This window comes from Chinchilla lanigera, unplaced genomic scaffold, assembly GCF_000276665.1.
Source record: "Chinchilla lanigera isolate Chin_1 unplaced genomic scaffold, ChiLan1.0 scaffold00052, whole genome shotgun sequence".
Classification (NCBI taxonomy): Eukaryota; Metazoa; Chordata; class Mammalia; order Rodentia; family Chinchillidae; genus Chinchilla; species Chinchilla lanigera.
Genome location: NW_004955453.1, coordinates 14,983,603 through 15,004,247, shown reverse-complemented (window position 1 = coordinate 15,004,247; position 20,645 = coordinate 14,983,603). Strand labels below are relative to the sequence as shown.

Genomic DNA, 20,645 nt, shown 5'->3' with positions numbered 1-20,645 from the left:
TCAGGAGGAAGCAGCATATGCAAAGGCCAGGAGAGGCGAAGGCCGGAGCACTGAACACTGAGCTACTGCAGGAGGCTCTGGACAAGAAGATGAAGAGAGAGCCCAGGCCCAAGTGCCTCCTGCTGACAGGGAGCCTGAGGCTGTGGAAGTGGGTGAGGCAAACGCTTGAATGCCCTCCTGTTTTGAGAGCTTTTCCCTTCACAATAAATCTCAAAGAGAGCAGAAGAACTAAGAGCAGTGCTACGCAGGGAGTCTGTCTTAGTCCCCTTAGTGCTACTGTCACAATAGCAGTCTGGCATGGTGGCACATACCTGTGAGCCTAGTACTTGGGAGGCTGAGGCAGGAGGATTGCTCCAAGTCCAAGGTCAGCCTGGGCTACATAGTTCAAGGCCAGACTGACTACATAGTGAGACCCTGTCACAAAAAGCAAAACAAAAACACCTCCAACCCCTTAGACTGGGTAATTTATAAACACCAGACATGTATTGCTTATAGTTCTGACTCTGTCTGCAGAGTATCTTCTTTTTTTTAATTAAGTAAATTTTTATGTAAGTAATTTCACATGTGATTTAATACTCATTAAGGTCACTTTAATGAGGTTCTTAAAAAAAAAAAAATGAGGTCTTCGTCTCCAAGATAGCCCTTTTGAAAAAAACTGATGCTTAATCCAGTCATTCCAATCTGCTTTGTGACAGTTCTTCTGTCTCCACTTTAATATGGACAATGACAATTTCAAAACTCCTGTGGTCTTATATCCAGTTTCTTCCAGAAATTTACATTTTGGGAGCCTAGAATTCAAATTGTATGTAGTATTGGTATTCTGGCACATGATCTAGATTCTATAGTATTCCTTAATCATCCATTTCTAATATTGAAAGCCACCATTTTTCAGTATTAAGCAAAATGTTACAGGTCTCATTGTTACCACTGTAAATGTTTACTGTGATGGAAGCATGACCTGTGTCTCAATTTTAGCCACATTGATCAGTTTTGTGCAGAGCATCTTCTGTAGGGCAGGAGAGACTAACAAGCTTCCTCAGCCTCTTCAGAAGGGCGCTGATTCCTGGGAGGGGGGCCCCCATGACATAATAACCCCCCCCCCAGACTCCTTCTCCTAATACCTCCACTGGGGGGCAGGCTTCTAAGAGATCAAGGCTGTGGGGATAAGACCTTCAGACCATTAACAGTGCACATACCTGACAGCTACACCACCCCAGACGAGAGAGCAGCAGAGCTCTGTGGCCTTGGAGTTCCAGTAAACCAACAGTGACCAGCATCCTTGTGGGGCCTGGGGCTGCGAGTGTGGCTCATAAGTAGAGCATTTGCCTAGCATGCGCCAGGCTCGGTTCGCACTCAAGCACACACACATGCAAACTGCAACTCAATTTACAAGACAACCAGCTGCACGGTGTTAGGTACAATTCTTGCACTTCACAAAAACTCAAAATAAACACTTTCTTATTGTTGTTTTGGGCTTGGATTTTTAAGACAAGACCTTGCTATATATTTTATATAGTTCATGCTGGTATTGAACTCACTCTATAGCCCAGGCTGGCCTCAAACCTGTGCTGATCCCTCTGCCTCCGCCTCCCAAGTGCTGGGATTACAGGCGTGAGCCACCATTCCCGGCTTTTCATCCTTGCTTTTGATCCAAACAGGATACTGACAAAGTCTAGATACCTCTTGCAGTCATCACCAGCTTTTCTTCTTCTCCTGTGGTGCATAAGCACTGGCACATGTGGGTGTATTAAGTTCCGTACAACTTTGGCAGCTGTGGTTTCTGCAGCCACCTTGACGGTCAAGATACTGAACAGTTCCAATACCACAAAGATCCCTCGAGTCACCCTTTGTAACCACATCCATCCTCCACTTCACCCGTCCTAACCCCTGGCAACCACTAATGCGATCATCACTTCTCAGACTTGGTCATTGCAAAAAAAGTTATTTGAATGGAATAATAACACAGTATGAAACCTTTGGAGGTTGACTCTTTTCACCCAGCATAATTTCCTAAGATTTGTCCAAGTAATCGTAGGTACCAATACTTCATTCCTTTTATCACTGTAGTAATCCTGGTGTGTATGTACTGCAGTTTGTTTACCCATTCACCAGCTGACAGACATCTGGGATGATTCCAGTTGGGGCTACTACAAACATAGCCTCTATAAACATTCGTGTGCAGCTTTCTGTGTGGACATGGTTTTTATTTCTCTGGGATAAATGCCCTGGAATGTATTCTGTTCTATGGATGTACCACAGCATTCACCATCAAAGGCTATCTGGGTTGTTTCCAGGTCTGGCCATTGTAAATAAAGCTGCTATAAAAATTTGTGTACAGATTTTTATGGGAACATAAGTCATCATTTCTCTGGGGAACATGTGCAGAAGTGCTTAGCTTTTTTTTTCCTCTTCTTTCTTTTTTTCCTAGTGCTGGGGATGGAGCTGAACGGTTCAGTGTGCTGAGCAAATGCTCTGCCACTTAGCTACACCCCCAGTCCTGCATGTTTCAAGTTTCTTTTTTCTTTTTCTTTCTTTCTTTCTTTCTTTCTTTCTTTCTTTCTTTCTTTCTTTCGTTCGTTTGTTCGTTCTTTTTTTGGTCTTTTTGAGACCAGTTCTCTTTATGTGGTTCAGGTTGGCCTCGAGCTCACTTTGTAGCCCAGGCTGGCCTGGAATTTGCAGTGATCCTCCTGCCTCAGCCTCTCGAGTGCTGGGATTACAAGCATGCACCACCACGCCCGGCTTACATTTCATGTTTCATTGCCAGGCTTGGTGGCACAAAACTGTGATCCTAGCACTATGGGAGATTGAGGCAGGAAGACCACAAGTTCACGCCCAGCCTGATAACTTAGTGATTTAGCAAGACCCTGTGTCAAAAGAAAAAGAAAAAGAAAAAAGGCTGGGGATGTAGCTCACACAAAGACAACGGGTTCAATCCCTGGTGCAGAAGAAAGCAAGAAAGAAAGCAAGAGAGGAAAGGAAAGGAAAGAAAGGAAAGGAAAGGAAAGGAAAGGAAAGGAAAGGAAAGGAAAGGAAAGGAAAGGAAAGGAAAGGAAAGGAAAGGAAAGGAAAGGAGGAAAAGAAAAAAAAGGAAAAAAGGGAAAAAAAGGAAAAGGAAAAAGGAAAAAAGGAAAAGGAAAAGGAAAGAAAGAAGCAAGCAAGTGAGCCAGGCATGGTGCACGCCTGTAATCCCAGCACTCGGGAGGCTGAGGCAGGAGGATTGTTGTAAGTTTGAGACTAGCCTGGGCTACAAAGTGAGCTCAAGGGCATCCTGAACTGCATAGCAAGACACAGTCTCAAAAAGACAGAGAGACAGAGAGAGAGAGAGAGAGAGAGGGAAGAAAGAGAGGAAAGAGAAAAAGAAAGGTTGCCAACTGTTTTTCAGAGTGGCTCTACCATTTTGCATTTCCACCAGTCTAACGTCTCCACATTCTTGCAAACATTTGATATTATCCATTTTAAAATATCTATTTATTTATTCATTTAGTGGTGTTGGGAGCTGAACTCAGGCCTTGTGCAAAGTACTCTACATGCCAGCTCCAGCATTTTTATTTTGGCCATTCTGATCGGTATGTAGCAAACTCTAATTATGATTTTAATTTCCTTAATGGCTAAGGACAGTGAACACCTCTTGTGTTTGCTATCTGAATATCTTTTGCTCTCCACTTCTGCCCATCTTCATTGTTTTGTTTTGTTTTGTTTTGTTTTGTTTTTTCAGAGTTTCACCATGTAGTTCAGGCTGGTCTTGAACTATGTAGCTCAGGCTGGCCTTAAATTTGTAGTGATCCTCCTGCTTCAGTTTCCTGAGTCCTGGGATTATAGGTATGCACCAGCATGCCCCATGTTCATTGGATTTTTGTATTGTTGAGTTATACAAGATTTTTGTATTTCTAAAATTCTAGTCCTTTGTCATATATGTGATTTAAAAATATTTTATCCAAGACTCCATCTTGTCTTTCATCACCTCAATAGGGACTTTTCTTTCTTTAAGGTGAGGTCTTTTTTGTTGTTGTTGTTGTTGTTTTGCTTTTTTTCTGGTACCAGGAATTGAACTCACGACCTTGCACTTGCCAGGCAGGTGCTGTGCCGCTGAGCTAAATCCCCAGCCCCTAAGATGAAGTCTTGCTCAGTTGCCTCGAATTCTTGATCCTCCTGCCTCTGTTTTTGAGCAGTTGGGATTAGGCGTGTGCCACTTTGTTTGGCAGCAAACTTGTTTGTTGGTTTTGCTTCTTTTGTAATGTATACATATATACTTTTGAGACAGGGCCTCACTATGCAGTTCAGGCTGGTTTTGAACTCACTATGTAGCCCGGGCTGTCCTCAGATTTGCAGCAACCCCCCGCCTCAGCCTGTCAATGCTGGGATTACAGGTGTGGATCTCCGTGGCCAGCAGTTTTGTTTTATGAGATAAATCCTGCTATGTAGTGAAGAGTGACTTTAAACTGGCTAATAGCCTGGGCAGGCCTTGAACTTACAGTCCTGCCTCAACCTTCTCAGTGAGAAAGTTTTCAATTTGGAAAAAAAAATTTAATTTGAAAATATTCTACACCAGGGGTATAGCTCAGTTGGCACAGCATGAGGAGCACGCTCACCGGGAGCATGAGGCTGTGAGTTTGATTCCTGGTACAAAAAAAAAAAAAAAAGAAAGAAAGAAAATACTCTAAATTTTTAATTTGAAGTCTAGCAGGGCATGGTGGTGCACGTCTGTAATCCCAGCACTTGGGAGGCTGCATAGTGAGACCCTGTCTCAAAAAGACAAAAAAAAAAAAAGAAAAAAAATTTGAAGTCTAGTTTGCTAGTTTAGCTTTTTGTGGGTCGGGCTTTTAGTGTCAACTTTAAGAAGTTGTTGTTTAGCCTTGAATTTCAAAACTGTTTATCCTATTTTTTTTCTTTTTTCATTGTTTGTTTTGAGACAGTATCTTGCTATGCAGTGGAGGCTGGCCTTGAACTCACTATGTGGCACAGGCTGACCTTGAACTCCCAAGTGCTGAAATTATAGATGTGTGCCACCAGGCTTGGCTAGCCTACGTTTTTTTCTTAAAAATTCGATAGTTTCATACTGACACTTAAGTCTGTGATTCCTTTTTAGTGAGTCAAGTGTTGTGAACTGTCACCTACCCAGGCAGGTCAGTATCTAGCAGGAGGCCCAGATCCACAGGGAGGCTTTGCAGATTTCCGGGGCCCTTCTTCTCCCAGGACCTCTGCTCTTACCCACTATGCTAAATTGCCTCTTCTGCAAGTTGGAGGCTGTGCAGGCTACTGAGCAATGGCTAATCAGTTACACCTACAGACTTCCTAACTGTAAGCATGGCCCCAGGCCAGGTGTTATGGAGCACATCTATAGTCCTAGCTCTCTGGGAGGCTGAGCAGCAGAATCACAAGTTCAAGCCCAGCCTGTGCAGTTTAGAGACTTAGCAAGACCTTGTGTCAAAAAAGTGAAAAACAAAAGGGGCAGGGATATAGCTCAGCGGCACAAGTGCATACCTGGCAAGCGCAAGGTCCTGAGTTCAAGTTCCAGGACCAAAAAAACAAAAACCAAAAAAATCTGAAAAAAAAGTCTGAGAATGTAATTCAGTACCAAAGCTCTGGATCCAATCCCCAGTACAGAAAGGAAGACAGAAAGCAAGCAAGAAGGAAGGCCTCAAGTATGCAGACAGGAAGACATCCTAGTCCAGCCTCGATCATCCCTACAAGAGCCCAAATCCAACATAGTAGCTGGGAAATGGGTACAAACCTTAGAGTCTAGGGACAGCGATGGTGCCCTGAGCAATGGGATTGCACAGCGACCAGGCTGACGCTGCTGCCTTCCCTCTAGACCCAGCATTCATTCCTCCCCCCAACCCCCCACACCTCTCCATTTCCTAGGGCCTCCCCACCAAGTGAGAAGCCGGAAAACTGGGTGCCCACCCCCACTCTGGGCTCTCAAGCGTCACCTAAAACTTTTTACCTAATATGGGAATAAATCACATTCCGGCTTCACTCTGGGCTTGCATTTTCCTAAGAGGAGAATTCTGTTTCTCTGTTCTCAACACTGTGATGCTAAATGTGGGTTTTCCACCCCAAGTGAATCTCCAGTTCCCTCTGGACACCAGTTTGGTGTCCTACAGTATGACTCAGCTATGACCCCAACTAGCTAGCATTTGTGCAGACCCCCAGGGTTAGGACTCAGTCCCCAAGACTGCCCATTCCTGGTAACAGCTGCAGGTAAGGGTCCCCAAGCTACCCACACTTCTGTCCAACTTGACCACAGATTGGGAGCTCCCGTGATCCTCAAGTTCAGTAACCTGTGGCTCACAGAACTCAGGGAGCTGACTTACTGTTACTGGTTCACTATCAGGGGTGCAACTCAGGAACAACTAAAGGGAAGGGCACACAGGCCTATGCGTTGGGAGTGTGGAGCATCCATGCCCGCTGAGCCGGCCCACCCTCTCAGCCCTCCATCCTTTCGCCAGAATCTTCCTAAAGCCCATGGCTTAGGATTTCCATGGAGCTTCCATGATGTAGGCATGGGTGGTATATTAGCCAGGGTTCTACTAGAGAAACAGATATAACGGAAGATGTACAAATGTATAAGAAATGACAAGATTGGCTTAGGATGGTCAGCCAAAGAGCTGGATGAGGAAGCGTGCAGAGAGTGTCTGCACACTGAAGACCAAGGGAATCAGTCCAGGGTCTGGCGTTCACTGCACCATTCCATGCAAGTCCTTATCAGGAGGCTGATGGGTCTGTGTCAGTAAGCTGAAGGATCCAAGGCAGAAGCCAAAGAGTCTGCACTAGAAGCTAAGAGACGAAGTCCAAGCTGAAGGTGAAGACTGGAGCTCTTGGGAAGAATGAAAGTCCCTCTGTCCTTCCTCATATCTCTTTTATATCCTCTAGGTGATGATCCACCCTAGGAGGGCTCCTCTACACCCTAGGGAGTGGAACTGCAGAGCCAATTGCTGAGCCAAGTTTAGTTAAACTTCTAAACTTCTCAGATTGACATAACCCATCAATCAACCACTACGGGTGGTTAAATAATCGTTATGGAACTCAGTCGCTGGCCTGGAGGCCCGGGAGAGGCTGAAAGTTCCAACCTTCTCATCACATATTCAGTGCCTCTGGCAACCAGTCTGCATCCTCCCAGAGCTGCTAACGAACCACACCCTGTTTTGTGCCTTGCACAGGATGCTAATCACTGAAACAACACATTTTGTAGAAGAGATCATTCGGGAGGCAGGCAAGCATGTGAAGAAGGGAAAATATAAGTCTCAAATCTGCCTTGCTGGCATAGGGTCTAGGGACAGTTATGGAATAAAGAAGCCACCTGGGGGCTGGGGATGTAGCTCAGTGGTAGAGCACTTGCCTAGCAGAGGCACTGCCTTAGGTTCCATCCCAGCACCTCCCACCAATCCCGAAAAAGAAGTGGGCTGATTAAAGGCCCCGGGGGAGGGTGGTTAGAAGTAATCAGTGACCCAGCGCCTGCCTGGCAAGCGTGAGGTCGTGAGTTCGATTCCCAGTACTGGAAAAAAAAAAAAAAGAAGTAATCAGTGACCTTCGCGTGTGTAATTAAACTTCATGGCTCTTCAAAGGATGCATGTTCTGAAAATTGCATTAGTATGCTCAGAGGGTATTTTGGCCCTCTGAAATAAAATAGTCCCCCATCAGGGACCTGAACAGGCCAAAATGAAGAGTTGACAGTTTCAAATAGTGGAGCCTTCAAGTTCCTTAAAACTAACCTTGGCTACTACTATCACCAAGATCCACATTTCAGAGTACTATCTATAGCAAATCTAGTGGGATAGGAGGCCTGAGTGGATGTGGGGGAAGGTAGTGGGGGAGGGGAGAGATGGAATGGGGGTGGGTCTTGCCCATCATTATCCAGAGGCAACAACTGATAACCCTCAAGTGGAATCCAGCGCAGGGGAGCGTTTTGCTTGAATGACATACTACTTTCAATTTTTTCTGTGCCTAATATTTAAAAAGTATATATAGTCATGTGCTGCAAAATAACACTTCAGTCAGTGACAGATTCCATATATTACTGTGGTCCCATAAGATTATATCGCCTAGTGACATATAGTGACACTTAGTTTGTATAAATACTTGCTCTGGCCGGGCATGGTGGCGCATGCATGTAATCCTGGCACTTGGGTGGCTGAGGCAGGAGGATCACTGTGAGTTCGAGGCCAGCTTGGGCTACAAAGTGAGTTCAAGGCCAGCCTGAACTGCATAGCGAAACCCTATCTCAAAAAGACAAAAAAAAAAAAAAAAAAATCTTGCTCTGATTTTTACACAACACCAAAATTGCCTAATGACACATTTCTCAGGACTTCCTGCTGTCATTAAGTGATGAATAACTGTATTGCCTAAAATTCCAAATTTTCCAATATCCTCAACAAATTAGAAGATCTGGCTATGGTAACACTGTGCCAGCATTCCTTCATGGCAACCGTTATCTACAACTCTGCAGCCACTGCCCTCTTTCCACACAGTATCTTTTCTTTTTTTTTGTCTTTTTGAGACAGGGTCTCGCTATGCAGTTCAGGCTGACCTTGAGCTCACTTTGTAGCCCAGGCTGGCCTCGAACTTGCAACGATCCTCCTGCCTCAGCCTCCCGAGTGCTGGGATTACAGACATGCGCCACTACGCCCGGCTTCCACACAGTATCTGACCTTAGTTTTGCTACAGTTTCCACCCTTTCTATTGCACCCCAACTCTGGGGCTCAGGGTCATTTGTCATCCACCACTGGACTGGCCCCGTTTTCTTCTTCCCAGTCAGTGTCATGGACACCTGAATTTTTGACCTTTAGCTTCACAGGGCAGAAGAAAGGAGCACCAAGAGGCAAATATCTGGTGACAACCGCAAGTCTGTCAACGCAAAGCCAGGACCAGAATCCCAGCGCCCCTCTCTGCTGAGGACTCTTTAGCCTGAATCTCTAATGTAGGTCCATGTGGCAGTGCTGGCAAAGTCTTTTGCTCTGAGGTCCTCAGAGGGGACAGAGGCCCAGGACACCATGAGGATTCCCCGCCTCTCATTAGGCCAACTGGTGACCTAGGAACTCCCAACTGAACGCAAGGGTCTGGCCACGTGGAGTGGGGAACTGTCACGGGACCTGGCCACAAATACCCAAGTAGTAGGAAGTGCCTGAAATCAGAGTTCTTTGGAGAAGCACAGAGCACGGGGTGCCTGGAAGGGAGCCAGAGGTTTTGTGGGGCAGAGGGCAGCTGTCAGGGGAACGAAGGTCTACACTGTGGGTGACCAGGCCCTTCCGCCAGAGCTGGTGACTTCTGCCTTTGCGGGGTGTTTCACAAGCCCCGAGATGTGAATGTTCGTCTGCACACGGTGATGTAAGCGATGGGAGCGGGCGAGGATGGGGGAGAGGATGTGGGTTCCCACACCCACTCACTCGCAGCCCGCTCACACAGAAGGGTGCAGGCAAGGGGCTGCCTCAGAGACCACTTGACACCCGCGTCCTGATGACAAGTGAGTAGTGGGCTCTGCAGACAGAGCCTGACTTGGGCAGAGGAGCAATGTGGGCAGGAGACTAGGTCTGTGGGAGATTTGGGGAGGCAAGGAAGCCCCCATGGGCATCCTGACTGGGACGAAGGTGCTGGCACCTGGCACACTGGTGGCTTGGGTTCTCTGAGCCTGTTGGGGCTTCTCATGCTCTTGTCACTGGCGCCCCTGACACTTCGTTGCTACTGGAGGAGGCAGGGGATGAGATACAGAGACGGAGGCCTCTGCTCGCCCTACTCAGAGCCCTGTGTGTCCTTCACATGCTCTGAGGCCAGAGACCTGGGTTTGGGGGGTCTTTGTGCTCACATGGGAGGGAAATAATTCTGAAGCCTGGGGCTGGGGATTTAGCTCAGTGGCAAAGCGCCTGCCTGGCAAGCGCAAGGTCGTGAGTTCGGTTCCTGGTACCAGAGAAAAACCAAAAAAAAAAAAAAAAAAAAAAAAAAAAAACAAAAAAAAAAAAAAAAAAAAAAAAAAAAAAAAAATTCTGAAGCCTCCACTCGCTCTCGAATTTTTGGTGTAGGGGTGGAAGGGATGGATCTGAAGTCAGGGCCAGGGATCTTCATTCCTCCGCTTTGATGAGAAGAGGTGGGAGAGGAGGCACGTGGCTTGGAGCCTGGGCTCTAGAAAGAAGCAGGACATTCAGCATGCTTCCTGGGGCCTCTCTCCAGTTGACAGGAGCCCCCAGAGGCCGAGCAGGCCCACCTATGGCTCCATCTCCAGCGTGCCACATCCGGGGCCACAGCAAGAGCCTCCCCAGCAGACCTACCTAAGCGAGAAGATCCCCATCCCGGATACAAAACCGGTGGGAATGCTGGGAACCTCTGGGGACTTTCAGGGTTGCTGTGATTCTCTGGGATCTCACAAATAGGGGGACTGGGCATCTCCCATGACCATGACAAGGTCCTTCCCATTCTGAGCAGCCGTGGCATACAGAAGCAGCTGCACAGCTCTTGTTTGTGTTCCCAGCACCTAGTTGGACAAGTCCATAGTTGTCTAAAAATGATCAAGTGGCTTTCTGAATGAATTTCAGCTTCCCTATAAAGGAGGAGGGGCCTGAGGCAATTAGGATGATCCCCTGCAAAGATCTGCTTTAACACAAAAGGCATGGACCCAGGCTATGGCCTAGAAGGAAGCAGGGGAGGCTACAGGCTGGTGGTTAGGATGCTGTCACCTGCATTGCCAGAATCTCCAGCAGATTCCTAGGTTGACAGACCAAGCCCTGGACAAGCACGGGGGTCAGGGGGAGTTTATAGCCTCAGTGAACCCCCAAAGAGGAGAACCTGTGGTCTGAGAAGGGGCTGGGGAGGGAGAAGCTGGACCAGGAGGCTTGGCTTTCACTAAGCATCCGTCTTGGGGCTCTGGGAACGGCTAAGCCACGCCTGCAGGAGGGGAGGCGGGCAGGTCAAGTGCAGGCTGCTGCTCAGACTGCTGACCGTGACCTCACCGCTCCAGAAAGCAGATCCACTGTGACTCAGCAAACCCTGTGGATTCTGACACCCCTCCCCTGTCCCTGGGAGCGGTGGTGGAGTTCTAGGGATGGCCAAGGAGGGCAGAACGGGCCTGCGGGGCTGAGCTGGGGACTGGCCAAGGCCAGCTGCGGGCAGCTGTACCCAGGACTACCCTACTCACTCCCACTTCCCACCTCCTTCACTCTCACTCTCTGCCCCTGACACCGCCAGGGCACATTCAGCCTGCGGAAGCTGTGGGCGTTCACAGGGCCTGGCTTCCTCATGAGCATCGCTTTCCTGGACCCAGGAAACATCGAGTCAGATCTTCAAGCTGGCGCTGTGGCTGGATTCAAAGTGACTGAATTGGGGCCCGTGTGAGGGCCCCGCGGGGAGGGAGGCGACCAGGCCAGGAGGGCAGAGACCCTAGCTTGCCCTATGTCCCCAGGGTGGTGGCAAGCATGGTTTTCCTGGGAGCCAGTATCAAGTGCAAATGGGCCAGAAAAGGGTCCCCAGGGCCGCTCTGAGCAGGGGTGTGGGTGGTCTTTCTACTTCCCCTCTCCCACCCTCTCCCCATGGAGTGTCCTTGGTAAAAGGTGCTGCTCTGGGTCTTCCTGGGGTGACCCCTCAGTTGAAGGCCTCCCCTGCCTCCTCACAGCTGCTTTGGGTGCTGCTCTGGGCCACCGTGCTGGGCTTGCTCTGCCAACGACTGGCTGCCCGGCTAGGCGTGGTGACAGGCAAGGACTTGGGCGAGATCTGCCATCTCTACTACCCTAAGGTGAGCTTTGTGTGGAGCAACCATTTCTACCTTCATGATCTAATAAACCATGACCCCGCCAAGGCATCCCAAGTGCAGCTGCTGGACGGAGAGACTAAGCCTCAGACCGAGAAGGACATCAGAGATGCCAGGCCTGTTCCGCAGAAGGCAGTGGCTGAGGCAGTTCAGGGACGCTTATTGCTGGGCCGGGCCGGGCCCTGGGGACTTGGCAGCTGCCGGTGCCCAGTTAGGAAAACCAAAATCACACCATGAGATAGTTCAAAGGGATTCCACGCAGGAATCTAGTCACGTTAGGTGTTGAAGGGCTGGAGGAGCAAGGGCAAAAGGTGCCACCAAAGCTCAGAAAGCTGCTACACCCCTGGCTCAAGTCCAAGAGCCATCACCTGCTGCTGAGCTTCCAGAACGATTGTGGCCACTGCTGAAAAAACCCAAGTGTTGCCTGGAGCCACACCCAGAAGCACCAGCAGAAGCAGGAGGGAAACAGGTTCCCTCTGCCTTCCCATCTCTGTCTTAGTCAGTTTTCCATTGCAATCACAAACATACCAGAGGCTGGGTACTTCGGAAAGAAAAGATGAGACAGGAAGCCAGGCTTGCTCTTACAGAACAACTCACTCTCGGGAATTAACCAGGGTCCCTTGGGAACTACAGTATATCCCTTCTGAGGGCAGCACACCCAGTTGCCTAGTTACCTTCTCTAGTCTCCACACCGGGACCAAGCTTCCAGCATACAAACCCTCGGAAGACACACTTAAGCCATAGCCACAGCCAAACCCGTTGCCACGAGCGCTTCTCATACAACCTAACTGGATGCCCACTGGCAAGGCTGGCCTGCGAGTATAGTTTGCAGGCTTCCAACCCTGCAGCAAATGGGAAGATGAATGTAGGACTGAGCCAACTAATACATTGTTTAAAAATATATATTAGAGCCTATTAATTTTACAAAATACTATCACTTCTCGGCCTTTTGGCTAAGATCAAGTGTAATTTTACAAAATACTGGGTTTCGATGTGGTATTTTCATTCACGTATATATTTTGTCACACCCACCCCTCATTACCCTTCCTTACATCTCCTCCTCCTTCCTTTTATTTCCTTCCTCTTGTGTAATAATGATCTCCCCTACTTTCTGTCATCTTTTTCAAATTCTACATCTTTCTGAGTCTAGCTTATCTCACTCAGCATGATGATCAGCAGTTCCATCCATTTTCCTGCAAATGACATAATTTCATTGTAATTTTTTTTTTCCGGTACCGGGAATCAAACTCATGACCTTGCACTTGCCAGGCAGGCGCTGTGTCGCTGAGCTAAATCCCCAGCCCCTAATTTCATTCTTTATGGCTGGATAATATCCCATAGTGTGTATGGACCACATTTTCTTTATCCAATCATCTGTTGATGGGCACCTATGCTGGTTCCATATCTTGCGTATTGTGTATTATGTTGCAACAACCATGGGCGTGCAGGTATCCATATAGTATTAATATGCTGACTTTAATTCCTTCAAGTATATACCAAGGAGTGGTAGCTAAGTTACAGGGTAGTCCTGTTTTCAGGTTTTGCATATGTGTTTGTATGTGCATATGTGTGTGGGGGGGGTACTGGGGATAAAATCCATAGGTGTTCTGAGACTGAGCTACATTTTTATTTAAGTATACATACAGGTCCAGGTGTTGTGACACATGCCTTATAATTCTAGCACTTGGGAGACTGAGGCAGGAGGATCATCGTGAGTTTGAGGCCAGTATGGGCTACATAGTGAGTTCAAAGCCAGCCTGAACAATATAGCAAGTTCCTGTTTCAAAAAACAACAAAGCAAAACAAAATAAATTTTCAGACAGGTTCTCCCTATATTGCTCAGACAGGACTTGAACTTGCAATCTTCCTGTCTCAGCCTCCCAGAGTGCTAGGATTACACCATAACACTTGGCTCTATTTTTATTTTTTTTTGAAGGATTTCCATATTGATTTCCATAGTGGCTATACTAATTTACATCACGCCAGCAGTGTAGAAGAGTTCCTCCCCTTCCAGATCCTTACAAGCATGTATTATTTTTCATATTTTTAAAAATTTTGAGCCAGGCATGGTGGTGCACACTTGTAATCCCAGCACTCAGAAGGCTGTCCTGAAATATGAAAAAAAAAAATTTTCATATTCTTGATGATAGTTACTCTGACTAGTGTGAGATGGAATTTCTTTTTTTTTCTTTTTGGTCTTTTTGAGACAGGGTCTCACTATGCAGTTCAGACTGGGCTTGAGCTCATGTTGTAGCCCAGGCTGGTCTTGAACTTGCAACGATCCTCCTGCCTCAGCTTCCCAAGTGCTGGGATTACAGATGTGCGCCACCACACCGGCTGAGATGGAATTTCAATATTGTTTTATTTGCATTTTCCTAATGGCTAAAGAGATTGAACTTTTCTTTTCAAGTGCTTATTGGGCATTTGCACTTACTTTGAGAAGTCCGTTCAATTCATTTGCCCAGTTATTGATTGGACTATTTGATTTTTTTGGTGTTAAGTTTTTTGAGTTCTTTATGTATTCTAGATATTCTCTGCTGGAAGAGTAACTGGCAAAGATTTTCTTTCATTCTGTAGGTTGTCTTTTTACTCTGTTGGTTCTTTCTTTCTTTGCTGTGCAGAAACTTTCTAATTTGCTGTCCTCCTATTTATTGGGGGGGCTTTTTGAGAGAGGATTTCACTATGCATTCAGGCTGGCCTTAGCTCACTTTGTAGCCCAGGATGGTCTCAAACTCGCAACAATCCTCCTGCCTCAGCCTCTTGAGTGCTGGGATTACAGGCATGTGCCAGCACGCCCAGCTATCACATTTATTTATTCCTGCCATTATTTCTGGTGTTACTAGAGTCCTGTGAAGAAAGTCTTTGACTGTACCTATGGCTTCAGGTGTTTTCTCTATGTTTTCTTCTAGCAATTTCAAATTTCAGGTCTTATACCTAGGTCTTTGATCCACTTTAAATTGGTTTTTGTGCAGGACGAGAGACAGGGAGCTAGTTTTATTCTTCCACAAGGATATCCAATTTTCCTAACACCATATTTTAAAGAAGATGTCTTTTCTTCAATGTATTTTTTTTGATCCTTTGTCAAGAATCAGATGGTTAGTGGTGCACGCCTGTAATCCCAGCACTTGGGAGGCTGAGGCAGGAGGATTGTTGCAAGTTCAAGACCAGCCTGGGCTACAACATGAGCTCAAGCCCAGCCTGAACTGCATAGTGAGACCCTGTCTCAAAAAGACCAAAAAAAAAAAGAAAAAAAAGAATCACATGATTGAGCCAGGCGTGGTGGTGCACACCATAATTTCAGCACTCAGGAGTTTGAGGTAGGAGAATCACTGCCAGTTTGAGGCCAGCCTGGGCTATATAGTGAGTACAAAGCTAGCCAGGAACCTGTTCCCAAAAGCCGTTCAGTCGTTCCCCTATTTCTCCCACCCATGTCCTATCCATTGATTACACGAAGCGGCCCCATTTCAGAGATGGGAAACCAGTATTATCCAGGCGGGCGGTGGGCTGAGAGAGACAGAGGGTCCCTCTTCAGGAGCGCCAGGCTGCCCCCATCAAGGTGCTCACCCCCACCCAGAAAGAGTGATGGGCTGCAGGTGCAGCTAAGAAAGAGAGAAAGAGAGAGAAAGAGAGAAAGAAAGAAAGACCCTGTCTCAAAAAACAAACAATCAGATGACTGTAGTTGTATGGATTTGTTTCTATGTCCTCTGTTTTATTCCACTGGCCACGTGTTTTTTCTTTTTGTAAGTACCATGCTGTTTTTGTTACTATGGTTTTGTAGTATAATTAGAAATCTACTATTGTGCTTCCTCCAGGCTTGCTCTTTTTGCTTAGGATTGCTTTGGCTATTCTAGGATTTTTACATGTCCATATGAATTCCATGATTATTTTTTTCTGGTTCTATGAGGAATGTCATTGGAAATTTGACGAGGACTACATTGAATTTGTAGATCATGTCCAGTAATATGGCCATTTTGTTTAATTTTTATTAGTACATCTTTGCAGTACATGACAATTACATTCACTATGGAGAATTGGAACATGTACATAACACATCTTAATTCTTTTTTCACCTCCTTCCTTTCCCCTTCCTCGCTCCATCTCTTGGTCACCTTATCTTTTGTGAAAGATCTATCTCCCTGCTTCCTATCTTTTATTGTGCTATTTATTTGTATTACAGGTGTGTGCCACCACAACCAGCTCCAGCTGAGGTCTTTATATATTCTAGATATTAGTCCTCTGTCTGAGAAACAGCTGGCAAAATTTTCTTTTCTCATTCTGTAAGTTGTCTTTGTCTTCAATTTTTTTCCTCAGTGTTCTCTCATTTTCTTTCTTTTTTTTTTTCTGGTACCGGGGATTGAACTCACAACCTTGCGCTTGCCGGGCAGGGGCTGTGCTGCTGAGCTAAATCCCCAGCCCCATCTCATTTTCATTGTACAGGTCTTTCATCTCGTTGGCTATGTTGGTCCTTAGGTATTTTTATTTTTGAACCTATTGTGAATGAAACTGTTTTCCTGATCTCCTTCTCAGCTTGTTCATTTTTGGTGTATAGAAAAGTTACTTATTTTTTAACGATGACTTTGTATCCTGGCAACTTACTGAATGAAGGGACGTGTCCTCCCGTAGGTGCCCCGTACCCTCCTCTGGCTGACCATTGAGCTGGCCATTGTGGGCTCAGACATGCAAGAGGTCATCGGTACAGCCATCGCACTCAATCTGCTCTCCGTGGGACGGTACCACCCAGGGCGCAGCCAGCTTTCAGTCCAGAGCTGGAGAGAGCTGCCACTTCTTCCCCAGGCTGTGTCCCTCCCCTCCCAAGTCCATTTTAGCCCACTGTCCCTCTGACATAAATAGGGCTGTGGCTCTATTTGTGGAAGTGTAAAGTGTCTCCTCTAAAGTCACACAGTTGTGAGGCACGCAGCCTGCAGGACTGCAGCCTGAGCCCTGCTCTACCTGACTGCTCGTCTGGCTTTGCCCTTCCTGGGGTTCTCTGTACCCAAGAGTGTGTGTCCCGTACACTCCGCTTCCTTCGCCCTGCTGCCCAGGCCTTGGTTCCTGATTGAAGGAGGCCAGAGTGTCTCCATCTCTGAGGGTGGGAGTCTTAGACCCTGGAGCGGCTGGGCTGACCTAGGCTGCTGTGGTTTCAGAATCCCACTCTGGGGTGGCGTCCTAATCACCATCGTGGACACCTTCTTCTTCCTCTTCCTGGACAACTACGGTGAGCAGGGGTGGCCTGCTGTGGGCGGAACCTGAGCGCCTGCCCCCCTGGAAGGGACATGGCGTCTGCTCAGAGGGATTGGGGCTAGCGGCTTCAGCACATTGCTTGTGCTTCTGGTTCTTCATCTATTACCTGGGGAAAAGAACAGCACAGATATGACAGGGCAATGAGCCCTGGACACAGTGCCTGCAACAAAGTGCTCAAAATATTAGCCCTTATAGTGGTTTGTGTTACATGGCTTTGGGTTTGCTCTGCCCCTTTGCCATGCCCCTAGGGTTGCGGAAACTGGAGGCTTTTTTTGGATTCCTTATTACCATTATGGCCCTGACCTTCGGCTATGAGGTGGGATGTCCGACCTGCACCCCCCACGCTCCGTCTCTCCCTCCTCCACCTTAGTCCCCGGGGTAGGGGTGGGGGCAACGACCCTTACCCAATCCCCCTGGCTGCGGGAATTTTGGGAGAATCCAAAATCCAGAACCGGTGTCAGCTTGGGGGCTGACCAGGCTCTCCCCGCAGTACGTGGTGGCGCGTCCTGCGCAGGGGGCGCTTCTTCGGGGCCTGTTCCTGCCCTCATGCCGGGGCTGCGGCCAGCCCGAGCTGCTGCAGGCCGTGGGCATAGTTGGTGCCATCATCATGCCTCACAACATCTACCTGCACTCAGCCTTGGTGAAGGTGAGCAGACGGAGGGGAGGAAGCGCAGGCGGCCCGGCCTTGGAGCCTGGACCCCCTGCCTGCTGGTTCCTTCCCTCAGAACTTTAAGTGGGATCCAAATCATTGTCTATTTATTCAACCTATGATAATGAGGTACTGGCTGGGCATGGTGGCACATACCTGTAATCCCAGCATTCAAGAGGCTGAAGCAGGAGGATCGTTCAAGCCCACCCTGGACTGCATAAGGAGACCATGTCTCAAAAACAAAAACAGCCGGGGGTTGGGGATTTAGCTCAGTGGCACAGCGCTTACCTGGCAAGCGCGACGTCGTGAGTTCGATTTCCGGTACGGGGAAAAAAAAAAACAGAGGAAAAAAACCAAAAAACAAAAAACAAACCTCTGCTGGGAGTAGGGATCAGAGATGAAAAAAGTCAAGGCCCTTGTCCTTCTGAGCTGGAATCATTCTAGTCGGGAATGAGCAAGGACCAAGTTGGAGGAAGGAATTTGTGGTGGAGGGAGAAAGATTCTCTGAAGGAAACAAAACAGAGAAAAATGGTGGATAGTGACTGAAGGAGGGGCAGAAGCAGAGGGAACAGCAAGTACAAAGGCCCTGAGGCAGCAATAAACCAGAAGTATTTGAGGGTGGAGTTTGTGAATGAAGGAGAGTGTTCCAAGGGCTAGGTTAGAGAGGGACTTCAAAGACCAGCCTTCCTTCCCTCATACAGTCGGTCACTAGGCCAGGCCTTTGGCAAGGGCAGCCAGACAAGTCCTGAGCCAGACTGCCACACAGGGAACTTTGTAAAGAGAAGGGCCAGCCTGTAATCCCAGCACTCTGGGAGGCTGAGGCAGGAGGACAAGAGGTTCTGGTCCAAGCTGGGTGACTAGTGACTTAGTGGGACACTGTCTCAATGAAAAATAAAAAGGACAGGGGATACAGCTCAATGCGAAGGCCCTGGGCTCAATCCCCAGCACCAATAAATAAATAAGGAGTTGGAGTTTGAAGGGAACATGGGTAGAAGTGTGAGGGTGGTGACACTGAGGTGACCCTGAGGAATTCAGGCCCTTTCCTCCCCCTTTGGCATTCACAGTCTCGGGAGGTAGACCGAGCCCACCGGGCAGACATCCGGGAAGCCAACATGTACTTCCTGGTTGAGGCCACCATCGCCCTGTCTGTCTCCTTTGTCATCAACCTCTTCGTCATGGCTGTCTTCGGGCAGGCCTTCTACCAGCAAAACAATGAGGATGCGGTGAGACCCCTGGTCCCAGGCCGGGCCAGCTCCTTACGCAATGCCCTGTAGCTTTGCTGCTACAGGCAACATGGCCGCCTCCTGCTGAGACTCTGCCCGGGGCCTACAGGCTCCAGGTCCTCTCTCCTGATAATCTCATTGTCAGAAGAGAAGCAGCATTTGCTGAGCAAGTAATACTAAGCATTTGAGATAGACCAGGCAGCCGCTAGATCTTGGGACAGAGAGGATGTGTGTGCATGTGTGTGTGTGTGTCTGTGTTTGTGTGCGTGCTCGTGCACCCATGTGTGTGTGGAGAGAGATAGGAGACAAACCAAATGCTACACAGGTGTTGGCAAAGCATAGACTGGGGGTCAGGCTGGGGTGGCCTGGAACGGCTTCTCGTAGGAGGTCACACTTCTGTAGTGTCTTAGCAGGAGCCAGCAGTTCTTCCCGGATCTCTGGGATTTGGGTCAGTGTCTGTCTGTGGTTCAGAGTGGGCCTGTCCCAACTGCCAGCCACTGCCCGGCGATTACTGAATGCTGAGCTTTGTGGCGGAGGCATGGTCAGGCCTCCGGGAAAACTAGCCGTGCTCTGTGACCCGGGGTGGTGGTTCACACCCCTCCCTGGGTCTCACCCTGTTCCTTGACACAAGGAGAGACACTAAGAGTGATTAAGAGTGCTTGTCTTCAAAATAAGTAGCCTCAGGGCCGTGGGAAGTGGGCAGGCTGAGGAAGACAGGACCACCTGGCATCTGAATGATCTCTCCATAGCAATTCCAACTCTTATAAACTCAAGAAACCAAGTTCCCAGCCGGGCATGGTGGCACACACCTGTAATCCCAGCACTCAGGAGGCTGAGGCAGGAGGATCGTTGCGAGTTCGAGACTAGCTTGGGCTATAAAGTGAGCTCAAGGCTAGCCTGAACTGCAGAGCGAGACCCTGTTTCAAAAAAGACAAAAAAAAAAACAAAAACCAAGTTCCATGGGAATTGTTCCCAATTTTAAACATTGGCAACAAATTCACATTAAATAAATTCACATTAAAGAAAAAAACTGCCTGTAATCCCAGCACTTGGGAGGCTGAGGCAGGGGGATTGCTGCTAGTTCAAGACCAGCCTAGGCTACAAAGTGAGCTCAAGGCCAGTTTGAACTGCATAATGAGACCCTGTCTCAAAAAAAAAAAAAAAAAAAGAAAAAGAAAAAGAAAAAAGTCAGATGTAGTGGTGCACTCTTGTAACCCCAGCAGTCTGGAAAGCTGAGGCAGGAAAATCGCCCGGGCAGCTTTTTATTTATTTATTTATTTATTTTTTGTCTTTTTGAGACAGGGTCTCACTATGCAGGTCAGGCTGGCCTTGAGCTCATTTTGTAGCCCAGGCTGGTCTTGAAATTGCAACAATCCTCCTGCCTCAGCCTCCTGAGTGCTGGGATTACAGGCGTGTGTCACCATGCCCCAGCCTGGGCAATTTAGTGAGGCCATACCTCAATGTAAAAATAAATAAATAGGGCTGGGAATGTCACTCAGCCTGAAGGTCCTGGGATCAACCCTAGTTCACAAAAAGAAAGGAAAGAAAAGGAAGGCAGAAAGAAGCAAAGGGAAGGGAAGGGAAGAAAGGAAGGGGAGAGAGAGGGGAGAGGGAGAGAAAAAGAGAGAAAGAAAGAAAGGAGAGAAAAAAAGCAGGGGAAAGGAAGGAAGGAAGGAAGGAAGGAAGGAAGGAAGGAAGGAAGGAAGGAAGGAAGAAAGAAAGAAAGAAAGAAAGAAAGAAAGAAAGAAAGAAAGAAAGAAAGAAAGAAAAAGTCAAACAAGGTATGAGGCGGGATTCAGCC

At 47.8% G+C, this 20,645-nt stretch overlaps 1 protein-coding gene across 7 annotated transcripts in view; it reads left to right on the top strand.

The window, feature by feature from the left end:
* The first annotated feature begins 9,129 nt into the window (after positions 1 to 9,129).
* The window catches only part of Slc11a1 (solute carrier family 11 (proton-coupled divalent metal ion transporter), member 1), a 14,557-nt gene continuing 3,041 nt past the window's right edge, over positions 9,130 to 20,645 (top strand). For 3 of the 7 annotated variants that reach the window (XM_013519874.1, XM_013519872.1, XM_005395651.2), the window contains exons 1-9: positions 9,331 to 9,460; positions 10,162 to 10,295; positions 11,173 to 11,295; positions 11,597 to 11,716; positions 16,355 to 16,461; positions 16,876 to 16,946; positions 17,221 to 17,288; positions 17,463 to 17,618; positions 18,686 to 18,844. In XM_013519874.1, the coding sequence (XP_013375328.1) occupies positions 9,454 to 9,460; positions 10,162 to 10,295; positions 11,173 to 11,295; positions 11,597 to 11,716; positions 16,355 to 16,461; positions 16,876 to 16,946; positions 17,221 to 17,288; positions 17,463 to 17,618; positions 18,686 to 18,844 (945 nt within the window). In that variant the 5' untranslated portion in view covers positions 9,331 to 9,453. The other 4 variants (XM_005395650.2, XM_013519873.1, XM_013519875.1 and 1 more) reach the window with 4 other exon arrangements.